The 22,770-nt window shown below is 52.8% G+C and overlaps 2 protein-coding genes across 6 annotated transcripts in view; one reads left to right on the forward strand and one right to left on the reverse strand.

Moving 5' to 3' along the window:
• TCP11 (t-complex 11) overlaps positions 1-22,770 on the forward strand; it is a 138,956-nt gene that overhangs the window by 10,638 nt on the left and 105,548 nt on the right. The gene's annotated exons all lie outside the window — the stretch shown is intronic.
• SCUBE3 (signal peptide, CUB domain and EGF like domain containing 3) overlaps positions 1-22,770 on the reverse strand; it is a 37,348-nt gene that overhangs the window by 6,511 nt on the left and 8,067 nt on the right. The window contains exons 2-20 of one of the 5 annotated variants that reach the window (XM_082732349.1): positions 17,332-17,454; positions 16,050-16,175; positions 13,572-13,706; positions 12,058-12,183; positions 11,777-11,893; positions 9,807-9,854; positions 7,346-7,462; positions 5,549-5,671; positions 4,964-5,080; positions 4,406-4,531; positions 3,997-4,113; positions 3,773-3,877; positions 3,362-3,478; positions 2,891-3,049; positions 2,435-2,650; positions 1,897-2,058; positions 1,524-1,691; positions 835-996; positions 220-354 (exon numbers count right to left, since the gene is read on the reverse strand). In XM_082732349.1, the coding sequence (XP_082588475.1) occupies positions 220-354; positions 835-996; positions 1,524-1,691; positions 1,897-2,058; positions 2,435-2,650; positions 2,891-3,049; positions 3,362-3,478; positions 3,773-3,877; positions 3,997-4,113; positions 4,406-4,531; positions 4,964-5,080; positions 5,549-5,671; positions 7,346-7,462; positions 9,807-9,854; positions 11,777-11,893; positions 12,058-12,183; positions 13,572-13,706; positions 16,050-16,175; positions 17,332-17,454 (2,499 nt within the window). Of the gene's footprint in view, positions 1-219; positions 418-834; positions 997-1,523; positions 1,692-1,896; positions 2,059-2,434; positions 2,651-2,890; positions 3,050-3,361; positions 3,479-3,772; positions 3,878-3,996; positions 4,114-4,405; positions 4,532-4,963; positions 5,081-5,548; positions 5,672-7,345; positions 7,463-9,806; positions 9,855-11,776; positions 11,894-12,057; positions 12,184-13,571; positions 13,707-16,049; positions 16,176-17,331; positions 17,455-22,770 lie in introns of all 5 variants that reach the window. The other 4 variants (XM_082732346.1, XM_082732345.1, XM_082732348.1 and 1 more) reach the window with 4 other exon arrangements.

Consider the following 22,770-nt stretch of genomic DNA (forward strand, 5'->3'; position numbering starts at 1 on the left):
GTGACACGCGTAACACTATTGGAGTTCTAATCCCAACGCTGGCTTTCTTCCTTCTGCTCTCCCCCAAACATAGAGCTTTCCATTGTTAGCCTCTCTCCTCCCAAGGCCTCCCTTCTCACTGCCCCAATTCTTCCTGTCCCCATCTTCTCTCTCTCTCTCTCTCTCCCTCCCAACCAGATTTGAACTGCCCTTCCCTGGCCCAGCTCTGCAGCCACCCACAGTTCTTTCTCATGACGAGGACGTCCCCACACTCATCCTCAGATGGCAGGAAGATCTCGGGTACCACGATAAGGATCTTGCGCTTGGGTGGGGGGTTGATGTTCCAGATGCACTCCACGCCAGCTGGGTAGTTGCCTGGGTAGTTGGGGGACTCGATATAGCCAGTGAACTCACCCAGCTCCCCACCACACTGGCGATCTGTATCCAAACCCAGGTGCAAGAAAGAGAAGGAAAGTCAGTGGGGAAATGGGTTAGGGATATTGACACGTTTTGAAGTGAAAATCAGACATGTGTAGGCAGTTGCCTTCCTGGTTCTTCATCTCTTCTCCAAGTTCTGGGTCCACCTTCCTTTCCCCGCTCTTAGAACTTTCTCATCTCACTTCACCTCTCTGTCTCCCCATTACCTGTGTCCAGGGAGAGGGTGCCACAGGGCCCAGGCCAGCAGCTGGTATTGGGATGGAGTGGGTTGGGAAAGATGGAGCGTGGGACTTTCCTGCCCACCCACTCCCTAGCCTTTCTCCCTATGGGTTTACTTATCCTACTCCCAACCTCTTCCCATGGCCATTGTTCCCAGGCCTCTCTACCCCTCTTTCCATTGTCTGGCCTGCCACGTACTCTTGCACTGGGCCACACTGGTGGAGCCGTCAAAGTCAGTGCTTGTGTTTCCTGGACAGCGGGTGCAGAAGTTCTGGCGGAAGTCGGGCTGATAGGAGCCCATGGCACAGCGGATACAGCGATGGATGCTGGTGTTGTAGTAGTGACCGGGGGAGCATTGGACTGCAGGCAAGGGGGAAGAAAGACAGGAGTTAAGATGGCAGGCAAGTGGGAATTCAGGGACATGGGATGAGCAGGATGCATTCATTGTGGAGAAGCAGGAGACTTGAAGACACCAAAGTCCCTTCCAGGGTCCCAGCCTTTTCTAGTCATGCCAGAATTTAAGCCTAGGGAAAAACAGACTTGACAGACTAGTCAGCTACTGTGCCAGTCCTTTTCTTTCAGGCACTGAACATCGTGCCAAATGCACAGAAACTCATTTGTAGTATTGAGGGGAATGTGCTACCAGTTTTCCAAAGCAGAGGTGTAAATGGGACTGTTTTTCATTCCCTAATTCCTAGACTTGGGACCAGTGAGGGTCAGGACACGTCCTCTGAGCGGGATGGTATGGCTGGTCGGGTAGCTGGGTCCTTCCCAGGCTGGGGAAGGAGGTAGAGCAACACACTTAGGTTGACTCTGAGGACTTGGAGAGTGTTTTGGAAGCAGTTCAAGTTGGTGAGTGTGAGTGTCCAAGTGACTAGCCCATTCACCTTTGGTGTCACAGTCTTGGAAGGAGATGGCCCCCTCATGCTTAGTGGTGAGGCCCCCACCACATGGGAAGCACAAGGTCCGTCCTGCTTCAGGTTGGTAGGTGCCGCGTGGACATGGCTGGCAGGGCTTGAACCCATCTACGGAGTATTGGCCAGGCAGGCACTGACCTGCAATGAATCAAGGGCCCAGCTCTGATGGGGATGGTTCTGGTCATCCCCATAGGATTACCCAGTCTCAGGGGACAGAGACACACAAACAGGATGCTGACGAGGAGAGTGGTCTGGAGCCTGGGCCTGCCCTTAGGAGATCCCATGCCCGTGGGCGTCCCAGTGCCCACCCTACCCCGCTCTGTATTGTTTGTTCCCCTGGCACCTGCACACGTGGTGGCGTTGGTGGCTCCGAGAGGCCCGTGGGCATCACTCCCAGGGCAAAGGTCGCAGGAGAGCTGCCCTTCTCTCTCCTGGAAGGTGCCCGCTGGGCATGGCACACACTGCTCCGTCTGGCCGTGGTAATACGTTCCCTGCGGGCAGCTGACTGAGGGAGAGTCGGCCGCGCTAGCCACCCACCCCCCCTATTTCCCGCCACCCAGGCCTGGGATTCCCCCTCCTGCCCCCCGTCCCCCCCCACCAATTCAAGGAGCATGGCTCTTTGTCTGGGAAGAGAGAGTATCCTGCTTGGGAAGGAAGATCGGGGCCAAAGCCACATACAGGAGGGTTGGTGACCCCTCTAGACCTGATATCCCCCTAGATTTCAGCCTGGGACCAGGGAGAGGAGGATGATAGGCGGGAGGGTTTTGGCTGCCTCACAATCTGAGGTACAACTGAGGCCTTAAAGTGTCCTGCTCTGAGGCAGGCCCAAGTTGGGCCTTCCCCATTCCCCTGTTCCCCTTTGCCCCAGCAAGCTCCCTTACCACACTTAGCCCCGGTGCGGTGCTGCCCAGGCCTACAGGCCTCCACCAGCTCTGCTCGCTCCCCAGTTCCTGGGCCTGGCTTGTGTGCCAGCTCATAATCAAGGCCTGCCAGGCGCAGCAGGAAGCGGTCCTGGTTGATGGACTTCCTAAGCATCTTCAGGGACCCTTTCAGCCGCCGTTCCATTCGCTGTCGGAGGCAGGGGAGTCCACAGGCAGCTGGTGGTAGATGATGGTGTGGGTCAGGGAAGGCAGAGAAAATGGCTGTGAGCAGGAGTGTAGGGAGCAAAGCGAGGAGCTAGGAGGGGCATGGTAAGAAACTGGCTCCTGGGCTTGGTGTTAGGCGGGGTCTGTCCTTGGTATAGGCACTGTCCCTTCCTTTCGCTGCTGAGACCCATGGTTTCCTGACCTCTGACCCCTTGCCTTCCACCCTCCTCCCAGCAGTGCCCCCAGTCCCACCTGTGGTTTCTTCGGCTCTGACCTCTGCCTCCAGTTCCAGGGTGAGCCGAGTGACTTCCTTGCCTGGAGGGGTCCGGGCCCGCCGGCCCTTGCCCTTCCGAGAGGAGTCACACTTGAGGTGGATGAAGGTGACCTGGCAGTCAGAGCAGGGGGCACCACCTGGGGAAGAGGACTTGTCAACCCCAGGGGCAGAAAAAGTACTCGTTCCCAGCTCTCACTGTTCCACCCTAACCCAGACAGACCTCACCAGACCTCTGCAACTATTTCAGTTTGCCTTTAATGTAGGATACCAATTATTTGAATGGAGATATCCCAGGACTTCCTTGGGCCCTATGCCTACAAAGCCTCTTCCCCTGCTCTGTCCAGAGTTCAGGACGCCAGTCGGTTTTGATCTCGCTAAGCAGAGGAGCTGAGGGGTGGGAAGAATGTGGTGGCCAGACAACCCATTGGGGTGGGAGCCCCAGTCCAGACCTTGCCCCAGGATCCTGCTGGCCTCCTCCATTTTGCCTTTGTTTCGCAGATGCAGACGGCACTTGGCATCCTTGATCTTGAAGGAGGCCCGCTGTTTAACCGACAGCACTGCAGCCTCTAGAGGGATGGTAGAAGCTCAGCACAGCCTGGGGACCCCGTGGGGGTGGGAACTGCTGTGGAGGGTATTGAGAAGCTGGGCAATAAGCCAGGGGCTTGGCTGGAAAAGGATTATGAAAGCCGGGGGAATCAGATGTTAGGGGCAGAGGGAGTGAGGCAGAAGGGCTGAAGAATGACTGAGCAAGACGGGGGGGGGGGACCCAAGAAAAAGTAAGACCAGGAGGATTAATGAAGAGAAACGGGTTACTAAGTAAGAGAGTAAGGTGGGAACAAGGCCTCTGGGCTGGTGCTCACCATGGCAGTGGTTGGAGTTTGTGCTGTTCCCGGTGGGGCCAGCTCGGGCTTGAGTGGCCCTCGGGCTGGGGGTGCCACAGCTCACCGTGAAGCCATTCTCAGACTCTGAGAGAAGGGGGCTGTCACAGCTCTGACCTGCCCCCACCCCCAACACCTACTGGTTGGAGTAATGCAAGGGAAGCAAAAGAGCTCCCTGCACTTTCCTCCCTGCCAGCCTCATGTACCTGGCAAAAACCGGGCCCGGGAGGGGCAGGTCAGGGCACAGGTGTCCTTCTTGCCAGACCGGTTGCAGCTGAGCATGGCTTTCGAGGCACCAGGACTGCTTTGACATTTTACCGGCTCTAGGAAGGGGAGAGAGACCTGAGGAGGAGAGGGCCTTCCTCTCCCACCCTCCTCCACGATTTGCTAATTTGGAGGAAGAGAAATTAGCTACCTGCAGAACTGTGACTGTAAACAGAGACCGATGAGGGGATTCTTTACCAGAAACTTCATGTCTCTAACTCAAATGACTACATTCTCCTCCCCTATGGCCTCACAGCTTCTTCCGCGTGGAAGGACCCCACTTCCAAGACCCCAATTTCCAACCTCGCCAGAGTGCAGTGCCAGCTCTGGCCAGCAGAGGGTGTTGCCCACCTGTGCAATCTTTGCCGTTCCAGTGCAGCCGGCCCTGGCCACTGGGACAGGTACACTGGTAGCTGCCAGGAGTGTTGATGCAGCCGAAGCGGCAACCTCCACGGTTGATGCTGCACTCATCCACATCTGGGGGAAGGAGTAGGGAGATACCAACAATGGCAGGGCGGAGCAGGAGCCACAGAGCGGGCAGTGAGGGAGGACCTCTGCTTAGAGGTCCCTTATCTCTGCCACCAAAGAACGACTGACTGGGAAGGGGCCCAGCTGACAAGCTTTTTAAAGCCTTCCACTCCTTCATACCACTGGAGCTGGAATTTGGAAGTTGAGGATAGGAGTCAAGAAGCAGCGACAGGTAGGAGATAGAAATTATGGAGGCAGAATGCCTTTCCTTGATCTTGTCTCCTAGTTGTGTCTTAATTTCTCCCAGGTCATACAATGGACACAGACATGGCACATGCCCCTGGGAACTGCCCAGAGCCACAGACCAACTCAGGAACTTGTTTAGCAAAAGGGTATGGAGGTGAGAGGGGCCCGGTGGTGGAGGGTCTGAATTTTGCTTACCCCCACAGTGGGTGACACCATATAGCAGGTAGCCGTGATGGCAGAGGCACTGGAAACTTCCTGGTGTGTTGACGCATATGTGGTCACAGGTTCGATCAAAAGAACACTCGTCTATATCTGGAAGAACAGGGATGCAAGCCACTGAATCTGTCTTGGGATACTTGACCTTGGGACCCTTTGGTCAGGTGGAGGACCCACTTGAGGGGTCTTGACCCTCCCTCATGGCCCAGCCCTAGGATCAGCAATTTAGCAGTGCCTACCCATCCCCTGTCCCTGCTCCACTCAGAGTCAGGAACTGTGAGATCTGGTGCCTATGGATCAGGGCCACCATATGTGGTTAGGCAGGTCAGATCCTGCCAAGGATTTGAATTAGGGAGAAATCCATTCCTCCTCCTTGCCAAGAGCAAGGCAGAGCTGGTCTGTCAAGAGGAAGGGGTACATTTGCTAATTTCAGCAGGACACTGCTTATGGATACTCTCCACTCTATCCACTGACTTTCTCAGACTTTGGCGCTCAGGCCTCCTTGAAGCTCTCCTACCCCTAGAACCTCTCCCAAGGCTTTCCCCTTGGCCCATGTCTGCTCACCCTGGCAGTTCCTCTCATTGATGAGAAGCTTATAGCCCTTCTTGCAGCTGCATTCAAAGCTGCCCACTGTGTTGCGGCAAATGTGGTCACAGCCCCCATTGTTCAAGCGGCACTCGTCTATGTCTGGGGAAGCAGGACAAAGTAGAGAGAACCAAAGGTGATAACCAAAGCCTGGGGACAACAAATAAGGAGATGACCGGCCTCCCTCCCTCACAGAGACAGAGAAAATCAAGCAGAGCCCTGGGCCTGCCATTCTGACTCCTCTCTCACTCTCTAGTCTCTGTTTCTTCCCTATTCATGGGATCTGTGGTCATTAGGAACACCTTTCCTGTTAGAACCTGAACCCTGTTAGAAAGGGGCAGATGGGAAGCAGAGTCAGGCCCACAGGGAATTGCCTGGAGTAGGAAGTAGGTAGGCATTTGAATCAGGGGGCTAGTTTCTGCCCTTCATTCTGCGATGACGGCCCTTTGCCAAAAGGCTGGTGGATAACATTTATCCCTTGATGTCCCCTACCCCTCCTGACCTGAGAGCCCTAGGTGATGGTGTGGGGGCTGGCACAGAGAGGTAGAGATTCAAAGGGGCAGCCCCTCAGAGAGGAGGAGCTAGGAGAGAGTCAGGCAAGGGACCTCCAGGAGAGCCAGTGAGGCTGGGTAGCTGCTGGGGGAGGGGGAGAGGCCAGGCAGGGGGCTGGATTGGGAGAGGTCTGGAGAGGCTCAGGCCTGAGGCAGCTTTCAGCACTAGGAAGGGAAGGGGGGCCCCCGTGAGCAGCTTCCTTCCTGAGGTCAAGTTCCCCAAGCTGGTGGCAGACAGGACCCAGGCTACTCACCCCTACTTGGGGGAGGGGGCAGAGAGGGCAGTCTTCCACTTTACTCTCAGCATACCTGTCAACAGTTCTTCCCAGCAGGAAACCTCTCAACTCGGGCTGTCTGACCTGCTGCCCCAGCCCTCCCTGTCTCCCCATCCTCTCTGCCAGCTGCTGGGCCAAAAGACACAAAGAAGGAGCCCAGTCCTCTTTCCAGTCCTCCTTGTGACCAGGGGACACAGACCTGATGAATCATTATTTTCAGCAGGGCTACCCTCCCTTTTTCCTCCCCCACTCCACCGTTCTCCCAGACCGGGCTTAATAAAAGGAAGGAGAACAGGATGAGCATTGTGGGAAATTATACCATAGTAATAGTTAACACAAGACACTTACCATTTTTCAGGTACTATTCTAAGTACTTTATATATAAATTTATATTTAACTGATCTAATCCTTACGGTAAGCACCATTATTGTAGTGGAACTGAGGCACAGACACTAAGTAACTTGCCCAGGATCGCAGAGCTGGTGTCTGAACCCAGGTAGCCAGGCTCCAGCATCAGCACTCCCAACTGCCACCCTCTTCTCCCTCTGACCAGTGTAGCCTTTCCACTTGGAAAGGTCTGGGGAATGTGGGTTAAGAAGGTTATGGAACACATCTGTGACCTTGTACACACACAGTCAGGGCTCAAATATCCTTCTAGACCTAGGGACAAATGAGAATGGCATGTTCATTAAGCAAGAGGGTTAGGGACCCATAGGGGGGTAGTAATGAGAGTAAGGAAAACAATGTTGGGTTGGGGCAGGGAGCAGAGCTGGCCAGACTTTTGTGCCCCTTGAGCTGAGGTGGGAAAGGCGGACAAGAGACAAGCCTTGGCCATACCCTCAGTTCTTTATAATCAGGACAGCCTTGAGGAGCTCCTGTAATAGGTACTGTATCTCTGGTCCCAACCTCAGCCCCTTGCCCCGATGCTCCTGTCCTCTGAGAGCCCTTACCTTTGCAGGTCTTCCTGTCCGGCTGCAGCATGAAGCCCACGGGGCAGCTGCAGTGGACGCCTGTGGCTGCATCGTGGCACTTACTATCACAGCCCCCGTTGTTGACAGCACAGGTCTCTGTTTAGGAGGGAGGTGGAGGGTGGTAATTGGGTTACTGGCTTGGAGGAGTCCCAAACTCGAGGGGAGTAGAGAGCACAGAGGCTCGAGGGAAGGCCTCAGCTGCCTCCCTGTGCTTTCGAAGGAGCATTCAGTGGAGGCTCCCAGCCCCCTTCCTCCCACCGCTCCCAGCCCCCATCCCCTCACAAGTGCAGCCAAGCAGTCCGCTTCCCTGCCCCCTACTTGATTGAAACAAGGTGGACAGCAGTGAGGCAGGTACAAGCCAGAGCTGTCAGGCAGGAATGTGCTGAGGGGGTGGAGGAGGTGGAGCGGGGAGGGTGCAGGGAGCGATGGGAGCTAAGGAAGGGTGGTTCTCGGCTGCCAGGGAACAAGAAGGGACAGATAGGGGTCTCCTCCTTTTTTCCACCAGCTATCTCTCTGGTGTCAGGGTGGGGTAGTCTTGGGAAGAGTGAGCCTGAGGATCCCTAAGACAGCTAAGGGATGGCCACCAATTCATCTTTCTCTTCCTCCTTGCTCAGCTATCTTAAAAAAAGATCCCAGTTCCAGGCCTGACCACTCATCCTCAGAGGAGAGGCACATACTTGGTCATTTCCCAGCACCTTCCCAGCTACCTCCAACTCCTCCCAAGCCCTCCTTTCAGTTCCAGATGGAGATAACTGGCTGTTCCGTTTTTGTTTTCCTTTCTAATGAGGAGAGACTACCTAGGTGAAAGAGGGGGACAAAAGGAGAAGAGTCCAGAGGACAAGGCAGGGTATAAGAAGGTAGATGAGAGCCAGAGAACCTCAAAGCTAAGTCTCTTCTATTGCCCCCTCTTGAATGTTAAGTTCTCTCTTTGCCGTGGGGGTCATAGTAGGGGGAGTATGGATGGGTCCCTCTCCTTATTTCCTGAATTCAGAGCAGGACATAAACAAGTCTAAACTGCAGCTCAGGAGAGTCAGGTAAACTCAGGGGAAAACCATCAGTTCAAACAGCACAAGGCCCCGATGCAGGGACTCTGGAGGAGGCGCAGGTCATCCTCTGAGGAGGCCCTAGATCTCTCCCTTTGGAGAGACAAAATCCAAAGCTCTCTCTGAGGGAAGAAAAGAGAGTGGTTCTCTGAATCAAGGGAACTGAATGAGAAAAGCAGCAGAGAATACTATCATCTTCTTGAATCTTTCAGTCCTAAAACCCAGGCCTTGTCAGCAAGGAGACCACCAATGCAAGGGTTCTAGAAGAAGCCCAACTCTGCTTGTTGGTTCCCAGTCATGCCTTGTTTGCTCAAATGCCTAGGTTGGGAGTAGCCACAGTGGCATCTCCTGTGTGCCATTCCCACCCTGGTCTCCTGTGGTTCCCCAAGACCATGGGAGGAACCTGGGAGGGAAACTTGAATTCAGTCTCCAAGCCTAGTCATTCTCCCAAGAGTGCTCTTAGCATAAGAAGAGGTGCCCCAAGCCCTAGAGCGGGGAGAGAGGAACAGAGATCCTATGCCAAGACTGGGTGGGTTCGGAGGGCCCCAGGTTGGGAGCCGTGGAGCTGACACGATGTCCATCCAGGTCAGACCAGGGAGCCGGGCATAGCTGCCCTCCCCCGCAGGGCAGTGTTCACCAGGCCAGGGTTGGGACAGCTCTTCAGGTTGTGGTATTAAACCACAGTTTAATCCGTACTTGCTCTGTGCCAGGCACTTAGATGCTCTGCACACACGGTCTCGGTTTTCTCAGCAACCCAAAGGGAGAACTCTGTCTCCCTGTCTACAGAAGAGTTAACCGAGGCTCAGAAAAGAAAGTAGCTTCCTGGAGGTCATATAGTTAGAAAGTGGCAGGGGCAGGATTCAAACTCAGGTCAGTCTGAATTCAGATGTCATGCTGGTACCCGTTATGGTGGGACAAAATGGTGAGTGGCATGGGACTGTGAGCTGGTGTGGGTAAGAACCCAAGGACACGGCCCCAAGGAGGGGATGGCCTCGAACTCTATTCCACCCCTGTCTCAGCCACCTAATGGGCACAACGGGTGAGCTGGAGCTGCTGGGTCTTTTGCTGTGTGGAAGGCAGAGAGAGGGAAGGGGCAGATGGTTGGAAAGGGGTGAGTTGTTAGAAGATGGGAGAGGGACAAGGTGGCAGGAGGAAGCAGGAGAGGAGAAAGACAGGAACAAAGACAAAACCAACATGAAGCCTCCTGGGCCAGCTCTTGGGGACTCAGGTGTCCTGTCACCCCATGGGCCCAGTACCCAGGCTGCAGGGGAGCCCTGCTGGTAGGCTGGATCCAGTCAGGCTGGGCCCAGTGGGCATGCAGTTAGTGGGAGCCCCAGCGGGTTAGCCCTTCCCCTAGCAAGCCAGTGAGAGCAAGCGGAGAGAGCAGACATATTTACCATTAGAAACGGCCTGAGGGGGGATGTGCTGCTCTAGCCGCCTTTCCCCTGTTTGACATTGTAAAAAAGCTGTTTAGATGCTGGGCAACAGCCACTGGGGCCCACTGGGCCCCTGCCCCCTCCCCACCCTCCTCCACCCCTGTAGCCCCAAACCACTAGCCCCAAGTGATGCGCCCGGGGGCTCCTACACTTAGCTCCCCAGCCTTGTCCTGCCCAGTGTCCTCAAAGAAGCCAGGTTCCCACCAGGTGACTGAGGGAAAACAGAGTCCCAGAGAGGGGCCGTCTTGGGCCCAGTACCACACAGCATGCCAAAGGCAGAGCTGGGATGCAGTCTCAAATCTTATAAGCTGCCAAATCCCAAAGGGTGCCCACCCTTTTTGCTAAACTATACTGCCCTCTCCATCTCCCCACTAAATGTGGATGTCCTGGCGGCCCCGAACAATGAAGTTTCCTCTACCAGGGCTGGGGAGAAAAATGAGATTAGGGCAAGGCAAACTAAGGGCTATTGGAGAGGAGGGAGTGGAACACGGGAAGAATATAGCCGTGAAGCCTAGAGCTGCCTCATTTGCTCTCTTCTGCCTCGCTTGGCCATGGTCCAGAAGGCGGAATGGGTCTTGCATTAGAGAAGAGCTCAAGCTTACTAGGGGTATTTTCAAAAGCAGCCATGCCCAGGACTATCTGAACAGAAGACAACCAGAGAAAGACCTGGCCCCACATTCATGGGTCCAAGCTCTGTCCTAATACATGCAGCTTTTCTTTGGGGACCGCATGCAGTTTTTTGGGGGGGGGGCATTCTGGGGATGTGTGAGTGTGTCCAGGGGATGGTGGGAGGTTTAGGAAGCAGAAGAATTCAACCTAGGAGGAAAAAAAAAAATGAAAGGAGCTGGAACAAACCAGCTAGGAGAAGGTGACATGAAGATTAAAAATGTCCCAGGGTCTTTGAAGGGTTAGTTCAGAGGGAAACACGGAGTGGGACAGAGTTTAATTAAAGACATTTAGAGCCCTTTGTGCAAGTCTGGAGCAGGTGCTCAGAGGACACCTTTAAGAGCATCATTTGCTCCCCTGTTCTTGTGTCTGGGGGTTAGGATAGTGCTGTCTGTAGAGACGGGTGGGGTCGCTGGAGAGAGATGGGGAGAGTCTAGTTCTTAAGCTGAATGTCACATCTCTGACAAATGCACAGAGCGACTGTGTTCACGCTTCCTCGTCCTCTGCATGTTGTAGCCCTTGAGATGACCAGCGTCTGTAAATACCCTTGCCCACAGAACACGCTCGCTCCTGCCTGGCTCCAGACATAGCCCTTCCCCGGGCCCAAACCCTTCCCTTCCATTTCCCCCTTCTCCAGGGGGACACCTTGTCCCATCGTCTTTCTCAGCAGTCTGTGAGCACATAGTAATTGGCCTTCACAAAAGTCCTAAAGACAGAAGGGGTGAGGAATTAAACTTTAGGGATCAAGGAATTAAACCCACCTATGATACCTGAATGTATGTGAGGTGAGGCCTAGGAATTCAGGAAAAGGGATCCAGGTCTTAAGAAGGCCCCAACCAGGGCTAGAGGGATGGAAGGCTGGAGCGGTTGGGGCAGTGGAGGGCTGCAGGCAGAGGTGCAGCACAGAAGGGAATGAGGGCTGGGGGGAGGGGACGGGCAGGGGTACACAGGACAGAGAGGAAGAAGCCTGGAGTCAGGAAACCCCATTTGTCAGATCAGGGCTGGTTGTTTTATTGCCACTTTGGCAACACTTTATCCTGGGTAAAGAAGATGGCCGGGGCCCTGGGGTTGGGGCAGGAGATCTCGCGGGCCAGGGAGGAGAAGAGGGTGAGCTCTCAGAGTTGTTCCTCACTAGACCTGGCCTTGTTGTCTGGCTCTTCAGTCCACTCACCAGTCATTCTGCGCCCAGCACCCAGGCCCCAGGTGCTCCCCCCTTCCCTGGTGCCCCCATTCCCGGTGGAGTCCCGTTCAGGGGCCTCACCCACCGATGCAAGTCTTCCCGTCCGTATGGAGCACAAACTTGACATGGCAGCCACACCGGGGCCCCTGCTCTGTGTCATCGCACGTATGCTGGCAGCCACCATTGCCATAGTTGCACGTCACTGTGCAGAGAGGGTGGGAGACCTATCAGCTTGCTGCTCCTTGGGGAGCCCGGAAACTGGCCCTCTGCTCTAGTTGCCGCTCTCACGTTCCCTCTTCCTCCCGCGTCCCCATGCACTTCCTCTTTGTCACTCCTTCTCTCCCACCGCCATCCCGGTTATCTCACGTTTACAGTCCCGTTGGTTCTTGGTGAGCTCGAAGCCAGGGCGGCATTCACAGGCAATACCCCCTTTGGGTGTCTCCCGGCAAATGTGAGCACAACCGTGGTTCTTATTCATGCAATTCATTCCTTCTAAAAGGGAAGAGGAGGGTGGTGAGTGTTCTGTAACCCTGGATGCCTGGAGGAGGAGGAAGTTATCCACTGAAGCTGCAACAGCGGCCGGAGAGGGACTCCCCCTTGCCAGCCCCCATCCTGCCCAGAGCTGGGTGCTAATGAGTGGGGGACAGAGCCATTCTGAATGATGTATAGGTATTGATACCCAACCCCCCAAAACCCTGCACAAGCACCCTCTCCTTCAGACAACCAAAAAGCAGTGTCTTATAGTTACCCAGCACTGTGCTAGGTACTGGTGGATTTAGGAAGGACCCAGGTGCACCTGGTTGGCTCAGTGGGTTAAGCCTCTGCCTTCAGCTCAGGTCATGGTCTCAGGGTCCTGGGATTGAGCCCCGCATCAGGCTCTCTGCTCAGCAGGGAGCCTGCTTCCCCCCTCTCCCTCTGCCTGCCTCTCTGCCTACTTGTGATCTCTGTCTGTCAAATCAATAAAATCTTAAAAAAAAAAAAAAAAGAAAGGACCCAGAAAAAAAGCAGAACAATCCACATCTCTTGGGTCACCTGGCTGGCTCAGTTGGTGGAGCGTGCAACTCTTGACCTCGGGGCTGTAAGTCTGAGCCCCATGTCGGGTGTGGAGATTACTTAAAATCTTTAAAACAAACAAACATGATCTCTTTCCTCAAAGAGTGTACAGTCAAACCAGAAAGAAGATAATAATGTGGGTAGGAAGTAATTGGTACTGATAATAACCATAAGATTTTTTTAAAGTAAACTCTGCACCCTTCTTGGGGCTCCAGCTCACAACCCAAGACCAAGAGTCACGTGTCCCACCAACTGAGCCAGCTGAGTGCCCCTCATTACTAGAAGATTTTACTCAACAAATACGTATAAAGCTCCCCACTACATGCAGAGCAGTATATTAGGTTCTGGAGATCAAAAGACAAATTAGACATAATCCCTGTGCTCAGGGATGTCACAGTCTTGGGGTGGGAGTGGGAGGCAGAGTCACAGAAACAGACAGTACCCCCTTCTTCCTGCCTTACACTCCCTATCCCATCCAACGAATAAGGCATGGGTGAGACCCTCAGATAGCAGCAGCTTAGAGCTCAGCCATCCACAATTAGGCAATGTCATGCCTAACTGACCCACTTTGAGTTGGGATACAGAGGACACCCTATAGTAACCTCAACCCCACACTGATCCCAACCCCAAACAAATTCCCCCAGATTTTGCTCCAACCCGGTATCTGTCCATGGAGCCCTCAGGATGTGACTGGGTTGAGGGATGAGAGAGGAAGGAGCCAGTGGAGTTGAGAACAGAGGGTGAGTCCTAGCGGGTATTGAGGAAAAACACCCTCAATAGAGAAGCCTGGGAGCATAGGGCTGGGCCCTCCCGGGTCATGGGCTGACCTTCTGGCCGCTGGATGCAGGTGTGCTGGTTGTCGCTGAGGAAGAAGCCCTCCCGGCAGTGGCACTCATAGCTGCCCATCATGTTGACGCAGCTCTGCTGACAGCCACCATTGCCCTCGGCGCACTCGTCCACATCTGTGTAGGATGGGTGGTTGGTGAGGCCATGGGATGGAGGCCAGGCTCCAGAGTGTGCCTCCCCACTCCAATGCAGCACCCAGCCTTAGGCCAGAAAGTTCTCACTCACTCATCAGTTAATGTTCCACTGCTCTTGAAGAGGCTGCCCTCCAAGGGCAGAGCTGGGGAGCTAAGCCAGTGGAGAGAGGAAAGTTGGACCTGTCTCTCCCATGTGAGGATTTGCTCCCTTTCCCTCACTTGTTGGAATTGGGTGTGAGCACAGAGGAAATCAGGAAAGGAGCCAGGGCAAGAGGAACAGGGATGGTGGTAAGGATGGGGATTGGTCAAGGAGAGGAGCTGGGGCATGGCTGCAGCCAGGGAATGAGAGAACTTGGTGTGCAGGGAGAGTTGTGGCCATGGTGCTAGCTAGCTCTGGGGGCCAACATGGGTAAAGGCAGCAAGCCTCAACTCCTTGCCGGGCAGGGACCATTTCTGTGGACAGGCCACGGCCCCGTCCTTCCTCCCCTCCCCCCAAGCCTGGGCTTGCTGCCATAGTCCCTAGCCTTTCTCCTATTTTGGTTTAACAAAACAGTCTGGTGGCTTGGCAGGGAGGGGTGGGAGGAGAGCCGCCAGGCCACACCCTAATTACCACCCCAAATCACCACCTCCAAGTCCCAGAGCCAAGCTTATTCTGGGGCTCCCACTTCAATGCCTTGACTCCATCTCTGTGCTACCTACTGCCCTCCCCAGTCCCTAGCCCTTCTTGGTTTTTCTTGGCCCAGCAGGCATCCAGGAGATTGGTCTCCAAACAGAGTAGCTGGAATTTGAGCTCCTGAGGCCCTATTCTGCCCCTATCTTCCCATCCTCCCTGCTGAGCCCTGAAACCCTGTCCTTTCCCCCTTGTGGCCAAGGGCAGAAGGGTACAGATCCAGCAGGCTCCGGTGTAAAGTCAAGGAGGTATACTTTCCTTTGCCTTATTCCTGTCCTTTCCCCCTCTCTCACTATAGCCCTGACTTCTCCCCATTCTTGTCCTACAGTCCATCCTTCTGTTTGCTCCCTTCTATGCAACCTGGTGATTTTGCTGCTCTTTAGCCAAGTTCCTTCCTCTAATTCTCAGTGGAGAAACTGAGGCCCAGGGCATGGATGACTTAGGGTTTCCCTACACATCAGAGGTTGAGTTGAGACTTTGAACCCCAAGGGTAGGGTTAGGTAGAACTTTGCTCCCCCTTGCTCTTTCCATACCTACTCATTCTCTTAATTTCTAGTTAGTTCTCCCCAAGACACAGGGAAACAAGACTTGGTGAGAATCAGGGGCTTAGAAAGGTAAAAGGCAATCAAAGAACTTCTTGTCCGGTAGGAAACTCATCACTTCTCTTTCTGAGGGAGTCCCTAAAGAGGCCCTCTTGGGTGACTAGGCAGAAAAGACGTGAGATCCTTCCCTAGTAGAAGAGATGGCCAGGGCTGCGGGGACGGGCCCAGCAGGGCTCGGGCTGTAGAGGCCCGGGTTGGGAATAGAAACCTAAAAGCCTGGCCCAAAAATGGGACATGACTGGGTCTAGAGGCAGCTCTGTAGGCTGTCCTAGACTAATGGAGCCTCAGATAATTCATCAGTTTGGTCAGGTGGGGAAGAAGCCTAGCCACTTTTCTGAGCATCATTCCTCCTCTCTTCCTTTCCTGGTCTTCTAGTCCTCTAGTCTCCTACTTTTGTTCTGACACCAGGAAGAATTTGAAAAAGGACCCCTGGCTTCACATTTCAAATCCTTCTCTGCTAGGGGCTTCAGTGTTGCTACTTGCAGAAGAATCCGACATGGTCCCAGTAATTTTCCAAAGTGATAATAGACCAAAGTTGAGGGGAGTTCCTTAGAGATTCTCCTATCTCTGACCCAGCTCCTGGGTCAAGGATCAGGTCAGATGGAGGCCTAAGAAGTAAGGAGAGGAGGGCCTGGAGATTATAGGACGAGCTGGAAGAAAGCCAGTCTTTAAGGGTCAGAGGCTCCTCAGGACCCATGAGGGGCATCGTTGTCATCATCAAACATTCCTCCCATTTACTGAAGCGTGGAGCCAAATCACCTTCCCGCCATGCTCTGCTCCCTACATCTCCACCCACTATTGTCATCTTCTGGCCCTTGACCTGGGAGCATTTTCTAGCAGCATCTCCTCTGATGTTTTTCATCCAGTCCCAGGATTATTTCATCCTCAGCACCTGGTCTCAAAGGGGAGGCTGACCTTGTTTTCTATTTTGCAAGAATGCAGCTTTTTGATCACCTTCCTCTCCTTGCCTGGGCAGTGGGAAATGCCAGAAACGGCTCCTTCCCCACAAGACAGCCCGCCTGCCCACACCTCCTCTCCCTGCCCTTGGCTCACCCAGACAGTTGTGTCCGTCATGTGCCAGGTGGAATCCGTCATAGCAGGTGCATCGGTAATTGCCAGGGATGTTGACACAGTCATGCACACAACCGGCATTGTCTTCTCGTTCACACTCATCCACATCTGTGGGCAAAGAGGATCTGAGGCAGCTGGCCCACCAGCATGCCCCCACTGTCCACCCTTGGGCTCAGCCCTGTGGTGGTCTGAATATATGTATGTATGTGTATATATCGTCTTTGTGTATGTGTGTTTTCATAGTTACTTTCATAGCCTACAAACCATTTTGCATTTTGCTGTTTTCATCTCAACTTAAGTCATAGGGGCACCTGGGTAGCTCAGCTGGTTAAGTGTCATGATCTTGATTTGACTCAGGTCATGATCTCAGGGTTGTGCGTTCAAGCCTTGCATCAGGCTCCACGCTGTGCATGCAGCCTGCTTAGGATTCTCTCTCTCCCCCTCCCTCTGCTTCTCCCCATCCCCTCTCTATCAATCAATCAATCAATCAATCAATCTAAATAAACTTAAGTCATAAACATTTTCATATGTCTCAACCCAGTCTTTCTAATCACCATGGTACATGGTTGCAGAATATTTCGTTGTGTTGCTATATCATAATTTATTCACCCTTCCACTATTGTTGGATTTCTTCCATTTATTTTACTATCATAAATAATGCAAAAAGAACATCTTCTTCAGTATTATTTTGTTTCTTTGAATTTTTCTTGAATAAGTCCCTGAGAATAAAATTCTGGGTCAAAGGGTATAATTAACCTTTTAAGATTCCTGCTAGGTATGACAAAATCACTTTTCAATTTATAATGTCACCAAGAATTAATGAGTGTACCTTGTCTGCTACAGTCTTACCAGCACTGAAGGTCATACATTGAAAATAACATCTGAAGCGTGCTTTAATTTGCATGGCTTTAATTATGAGAAGGGAAGAATGTGTTTGTTCATGGTATGAATTCCCCCTGGGGTAAACTGTCTGTTCTCATCCTATGTGGGAACGGTAGAAGGGTCTAAAGATGGAGGTTCCAATGTCATGGCACCTCAGGCCTCAGTCCCATGATTCTGACTCCCCACCCAGCCAAGCTGGGAGGCTGTGAACTCTTCCCACCAGAGCCTCAGATAGCCTCCATGGTGCCCTCTCTGGGGTAAGAACAGCCACCCCTCCCAACCTCCTTCCTGGAGCCCGCAGGGACTGCAGGCCTACTATCATGCACAGTATGGCCAAGGGCAGTGGCACTGACCTCCCCTCCCAGCACCCTCCCAGCCTCACCTTTGCAGTGTTTACCATCCCCTGTGTAGCCAGACTTGCAGATGCACTTGTACGACCGTGGGGTGTTCTGGCAGATGGCATCGATGTGGCAGTTGTCGGTCCCTTCCACGCATTCGTCCACATCTAGCAGGAGCAGAGGGGACACGTGAGACCCTCTGTCAGTGCATCCCAAGGGCTGTCTTGAAGGTGGCTCCTCAAGGGCAAAAGCCCCTCTCCTCTAAAATATGGATCGTGACCCCTCCCCCTCCAAGAGCAGGCTTCACACTCTTCGGATTTCAGAGTGGGTCGACTGTAATTTCAGGAATGCAAAAAGCATCCCCACTCTCCTCAGAAATACTTAATCCATAATGACAGCTAAAATTCCGTCATTTGAAATATTCCTCTTTGATTTAAAAACAAACAAAACCCCTTGGACTGGGTAGCACACTTACCTTGATTAGAAATATTCAACTTAGTGTGAATTAGTTTACCTCTCTTGGAAGCAGACTTGGGGGGCGGGGGAGAGGCATGAGGACAGTGGCCTCTGGGAAAGTGGCAGGGTCCCGTGGCCCTCGATAATGGAAGGAAGAAAGGGAGAAGACAGGGCACCCGAGAAATCCTCTTCAGCCTCACAGTTCTGCTTGAGACCAGGCCTGCTCCCACTTGCCCACCACGGCGCCAAGAATCTTTAGAGGAAAGAAGTTCCATCCTGAAGATTTCCCTCAGCCCTTGTGCTGTCAACAGCCGAGGACCAGGACTGGGCAGGGGCTGGTACCAGCAACCTGAAGCCTGATCAGTGGGGCTCTTGTGACTCTCTGGCTGACTCTGGCTTGTCCAGCCCGCCACCCTGAACTCACCCATCTAACCCAAGGTACTCCTCTCACTACTGGCTCACTCGGACACACGATGCTCCTCACAGAGCTCTGCTGAAGGAAGAGGCCACCCAAGATCTAGCAAAAAGAGGATGGTTCTGAAAGGACAGAGCCAAGAAAACCATTTATCCTCTTTGGGCAAAAGAATCCAACTTTGGGGGCAATGTTATGGTGCAGATAAAGGAGACCTAAAATATGGCAACAGGTTGCATTCAATTGAGAACGTATTACGGGGTGTGTTTGCAAAAGGTACTGTGCTGAAGACTGTTGACTCGGCCCAGCCAGAAGGAGAGACAAGGAACATGAGGTAGGGTGTGGTTGAGTGCCACAGACACAGTAGACATAAGGTGAGGGGGTTTCCCACCCCTGGCTGCACATCGTTAGAGTTAACTCCCCTAGGAGATGCCCAGCACCATTCCCAGAGGTCCTGGTCAACGAGCCCACAGTATTTTTTGAACACTCCCCAGATGAGTCCAACAGGCAGCCAGGCTGGAGAATCTCTGTGAAAAGGAGGAGGAGAGGAGGAAGGGACTACTTCTAACTGTGACTGGGGAACCCAAGCATAGAGGTGGCCACCTGCAAATAAAGAAATGGGATTTGCAGTCAAGACAGCAGACTGTAACCTTGCCTGGCTTTTGTTAAAATGCCGATTCTCAGGCCGCAATCACCAAACTATGGGGATCCAAATCCTTAAGGTGCTTGATATATTTTAACAGAATGTGAATGAATGAGTGGGCCAGTAATCCCTCCAATTTATAGATACCGGGGAGTCCTAGCTTGGAACAGTTAGTTGTCCTCTGATTTTAGGTTTCAAGGCATGCTTCGGGGGGCAGGACTGAGGCTTCCTGGGACAAAGAAGAGAACTGAAATTTGGAGAAGTGCCCCCAAATATCCTGCCTGCAGTCTTTTGAGCTTCCATTCAGCTCTGCACTCTGCCTTCCAACTCTCTGACTCCTTTGCAGCCGTCCGCAATGGCCCGTGATTCCAACTGCTGTAACTCACACTTACTCTCAGACTCCCTCAGGTTCTGCAGTCATGGTGTCTGCCTGTTGGCCCACCCTGGGAACTCATCCCCAGATGAAAGCACAGAGAAGAGGGGCATGAAGACTAGTTTATTAGAGAGGGCAAGAAGGACAGTAGAGTAGATAGTGAGAGGCGGTGTGGAGTATCAGTAGATGCAACCGATGGAGAAAATACATGGGAAGAAGAAATGCACTCTCATAAAAAGATCCTAAGTGCTGAAATGAGTAAGTCCCAGATTCAAATCCAGCTCTATCTTTCTAGAGAGGCTTTTCTGTTTCTCTTCTTTCTTCCTCTTTAAAATGGGGATAATACCTTCTCGTGAGAGTCTGTGAGCAGTTGATGAGATAATCTGTGTAAATATATATATATATATAGTATAATAATATAACATTTTATATATATATTATATATATATAATATATATATAAAATAAAAAATCTGGGAAATAGGTTCCTGATGTCTAGAAGCTGGTTCAGACAACAGATGTTCTAGATTGTGCTGTCTATGGTGGTAGCCATGAAGCACCAATGGCTGTTTTAAATTTAAATTAGCTTGAAATTAAGTTTCTCAGTTGCACTAGGCCAAGTGCTCGATGGCCATTTGTGGCTAATGGCCACCACCAATGGCCAGCACTTCTAACATCACATGAAGTTCTACTGGAGTGCTATTCTCGGAGCTAAGGAAAGATACTCCTAGGCTGGGGTGGACCAAAAAAACCCTGAGCAGCAGGATTCAAGCTGGGTTTTGGAGACTGGATTGGCATTTGACCATCAGGAGAGGAAAGAGAAAATTTCAAGTGTGGTTAAACACGTGAAGAAAGACAAGGTACCCAGAGACCCAAGTCCATGTTCTCTGTCCCCCACATTTAAACACGCCCTTGTGAGTCTTCCCGGTAGCCCGGGACATTGGACAATCCCAGTGACTAATGATCATTCTGTCCATCCTCTTTTGAGCCTTCTTCTGTCTCTTACCATCCCTTTCCTAGCAGTCAGCAGGGCAATTTGGAAACTCATTGGGAAGCCCTTCCTCTAGGGACATCTCAGAAGGACATGCCTGTCTCTGAATCATTGGGTGCTTCGCTGGAATCCGCAGCAGGCTATCTGGACTTCTGTTGTTTACTTTGCCTCCAGTTTGTGCTTACTAGGACCAGAGTGCCTCTGAGGCTGGTGGCAGCAAACCCAGGCTTCCCAGCAGATCCTGTAGCCCCTTCCAGCAGCTGGGCTCTTCCCACCATCCTACCCACTCCCTCATCGCCCTGCTCCCACTGCTTATCCCTCTCCAGCCAAAGGTTTCTGCCCTGGAAAACTATCTCTTACCTCCTCCTCTACAACGTCCAAGCATTCTCCCCCTGTCCAAGCATTCACATCCATCGCACTCTTCACATTTGAAATGCAGTTATCTCATCTCTAGCCACACTGTTCCCGGCTTCCCAAATCTGGCTCAAAATTGTCCACCCCAAAGCTCTTCCTGCTAAACCCCATTTCTAAAGAGTTCCTGATCCCAGGGGACTCCGCCTGCCTCCGCTCACTTGCCGCCGTTGCTGAGTGGCTCTGCTGATGCTGTCAAGCCCTCTTGTGTGGCATGTTCTGCTTCCCTCACTTGGCTGGTCACTCACTGAGGATGGGACCTTTCAACGATTCGAATGGAATCTTTTGAAGCAGTTGATGCCCATAGCAGAGCTCTGAGGGGTGCCTGGGTGGTTCAGTGGGTTGGGTGCCCAGCTCTTGGTTTCGGCTTGCGTTGTGATCTCAGGGTTGTGAGATCGAGCCGTGGGCCTGCTTGAGATTCTCTCTCTCGCTCTTCCACTGAATCCCCCGTCCCAGCAAAACAAACAAAGTGGAGCTCTGAAATAGGGGCCCCCATTATATCCAGTGTTTCCTCCTCCTGCCAGTTCATCCTTTCAGAGCTCTCTTCCGCCACATCTGCCCACCCACGATTTATCCGTGCAGGGATCACTTCAATACCCATAGGCATGGTCTCTTCATAGCTCTCAGTAAGCAAGTATTTACTACTGGCCTGACAAACAGGTTGAGGCTAGTTGGGCATAAATTGGTCTAGACCCGTGGTTCTCAACCCTGGCTGCACACTGGGATTCCCTGGGAGCCTTTTTAAAAAAGTGGCTGTCTAGGCAGTCTCCTACACCAGCTGCATCGGGGTCTCCAGGGTGTGACAGGGCTGGATGGCTGTCTGCCTTCCTTGCCCCTCTCAGATAAAGTGAAGAGACCATTTGCAGGAGCCAGGAAGACATTGGAGACAGCAAGAGGACACGAGTGTTTGAGGGGTGCCTGGGTGGCTCAGTGGGTTGAAGCCTCTGCCTTTGGCTCAGGTCATGATCCCAGGATCCTGGGATTGAGTGCCACATCAAGCTCTCTGCTCAGCAGGGAGCCTGCTTTCTCCTTTCTCTTCGCCTACTTGTGATCTCTGTCTGTCAAATAAATTTTAAAAATCTTAAAAAAAAAAAAAAGTGTTTGAGAAAAGGGGTTCTGGAGTGCTACCGTGCAGTGTAAATACAATGGCACCTCCTCCCGGGGCTGCTGGGGCTGCCGTGCGCATCAGATGGGTTAATACTTGTCAAGTACTTAGCACAGCAGTGCAGGCATATAGTAAGTGCTCAGAAAGGTTGGCTATTTTTAGTCCTTCTCTCCCACTTTCTCCCCAGTATCGTTTCTGAACCCCTCTCTGCTTCTCCTCCCTCGTACCAGAGCGCCATCTTTGTGGGGACAGGCAGCACCGGGACAGTGTGTGATGGCACAGGAAGTGTTAGGGGGCCATTATCCCTGAAGGTACCTTCTCTAGTGCCTGTTCTACCCATGCTGGGAACTGCCCAAAGAGGAGGGCAAAGTGGGTGAGGGACCGGTTGGGACCCAAAAAGCCACCCTCCACGATCCCTTGGGAGGGCTCTCCTTTTGTGCCTTTGAGCCCACCTCAGGTATGGGGCTGGATCAAAAGCTGAAGTGGGGGAGAGAGGCGGCTGCAGAGATACCCAAGATGAGTCAAGACCTCCCTGCCTCTCCTGGCATGAATGCCCAGATCTGCAGCTGCAGCAGCTTTCCCAGTGCCAGCTGACATTTCTCTGGATTTGCTTCCGCACCTAGCAGAGCGCTCCATATGCCCTGCTCAATGTAAGGAGGGAGCGTGGAATGTGGGGGTGGCATTGAGAGGGTGAGAGGGTAGACCCGACCCGAAGGGATGGATTGTTTGACCAGGGGCAGTCCTAAGGTTCCCTTCTGAGGATGGGGAAGTATACCCCAAAGGGAAGCAGGAGGACCCCAAAGGAAACACTCCCGTCTGCTTCAAAATTTTGCTAAGGTCCAGCCCAAGGAATAACAGCAAATGGGAAGGAGCAGAAAGCAGGCTGCAGATAAGCAGACACCCCTAGGGAGAGTCCACACACACACACCTGCTTACATTACCACAGTAGTTCCCCCGACCACTCACAGCAGCAGATTTGAGGGACCTAGTGAGGAGGTCCAAAGCAGCCTGCCTCGTGTCCTAATGGGTCTGCACGACTGTGACATCCTTCCTGCCCCAGCCAGGTTAGCCCAGGGTGATTGGACTAAGTGCA

This window comes from Mustela nivalis (assembly GCF_964662115.1).
Source record: "Mustela nivalis genome assembly, chromosome: 5".
NCBI classification, from domain to species: Eukaryota; Metazoa; Chordata; class Mammalia; order Carnivora; family Mustelidae; genus Mustela; species Mustela nivalis.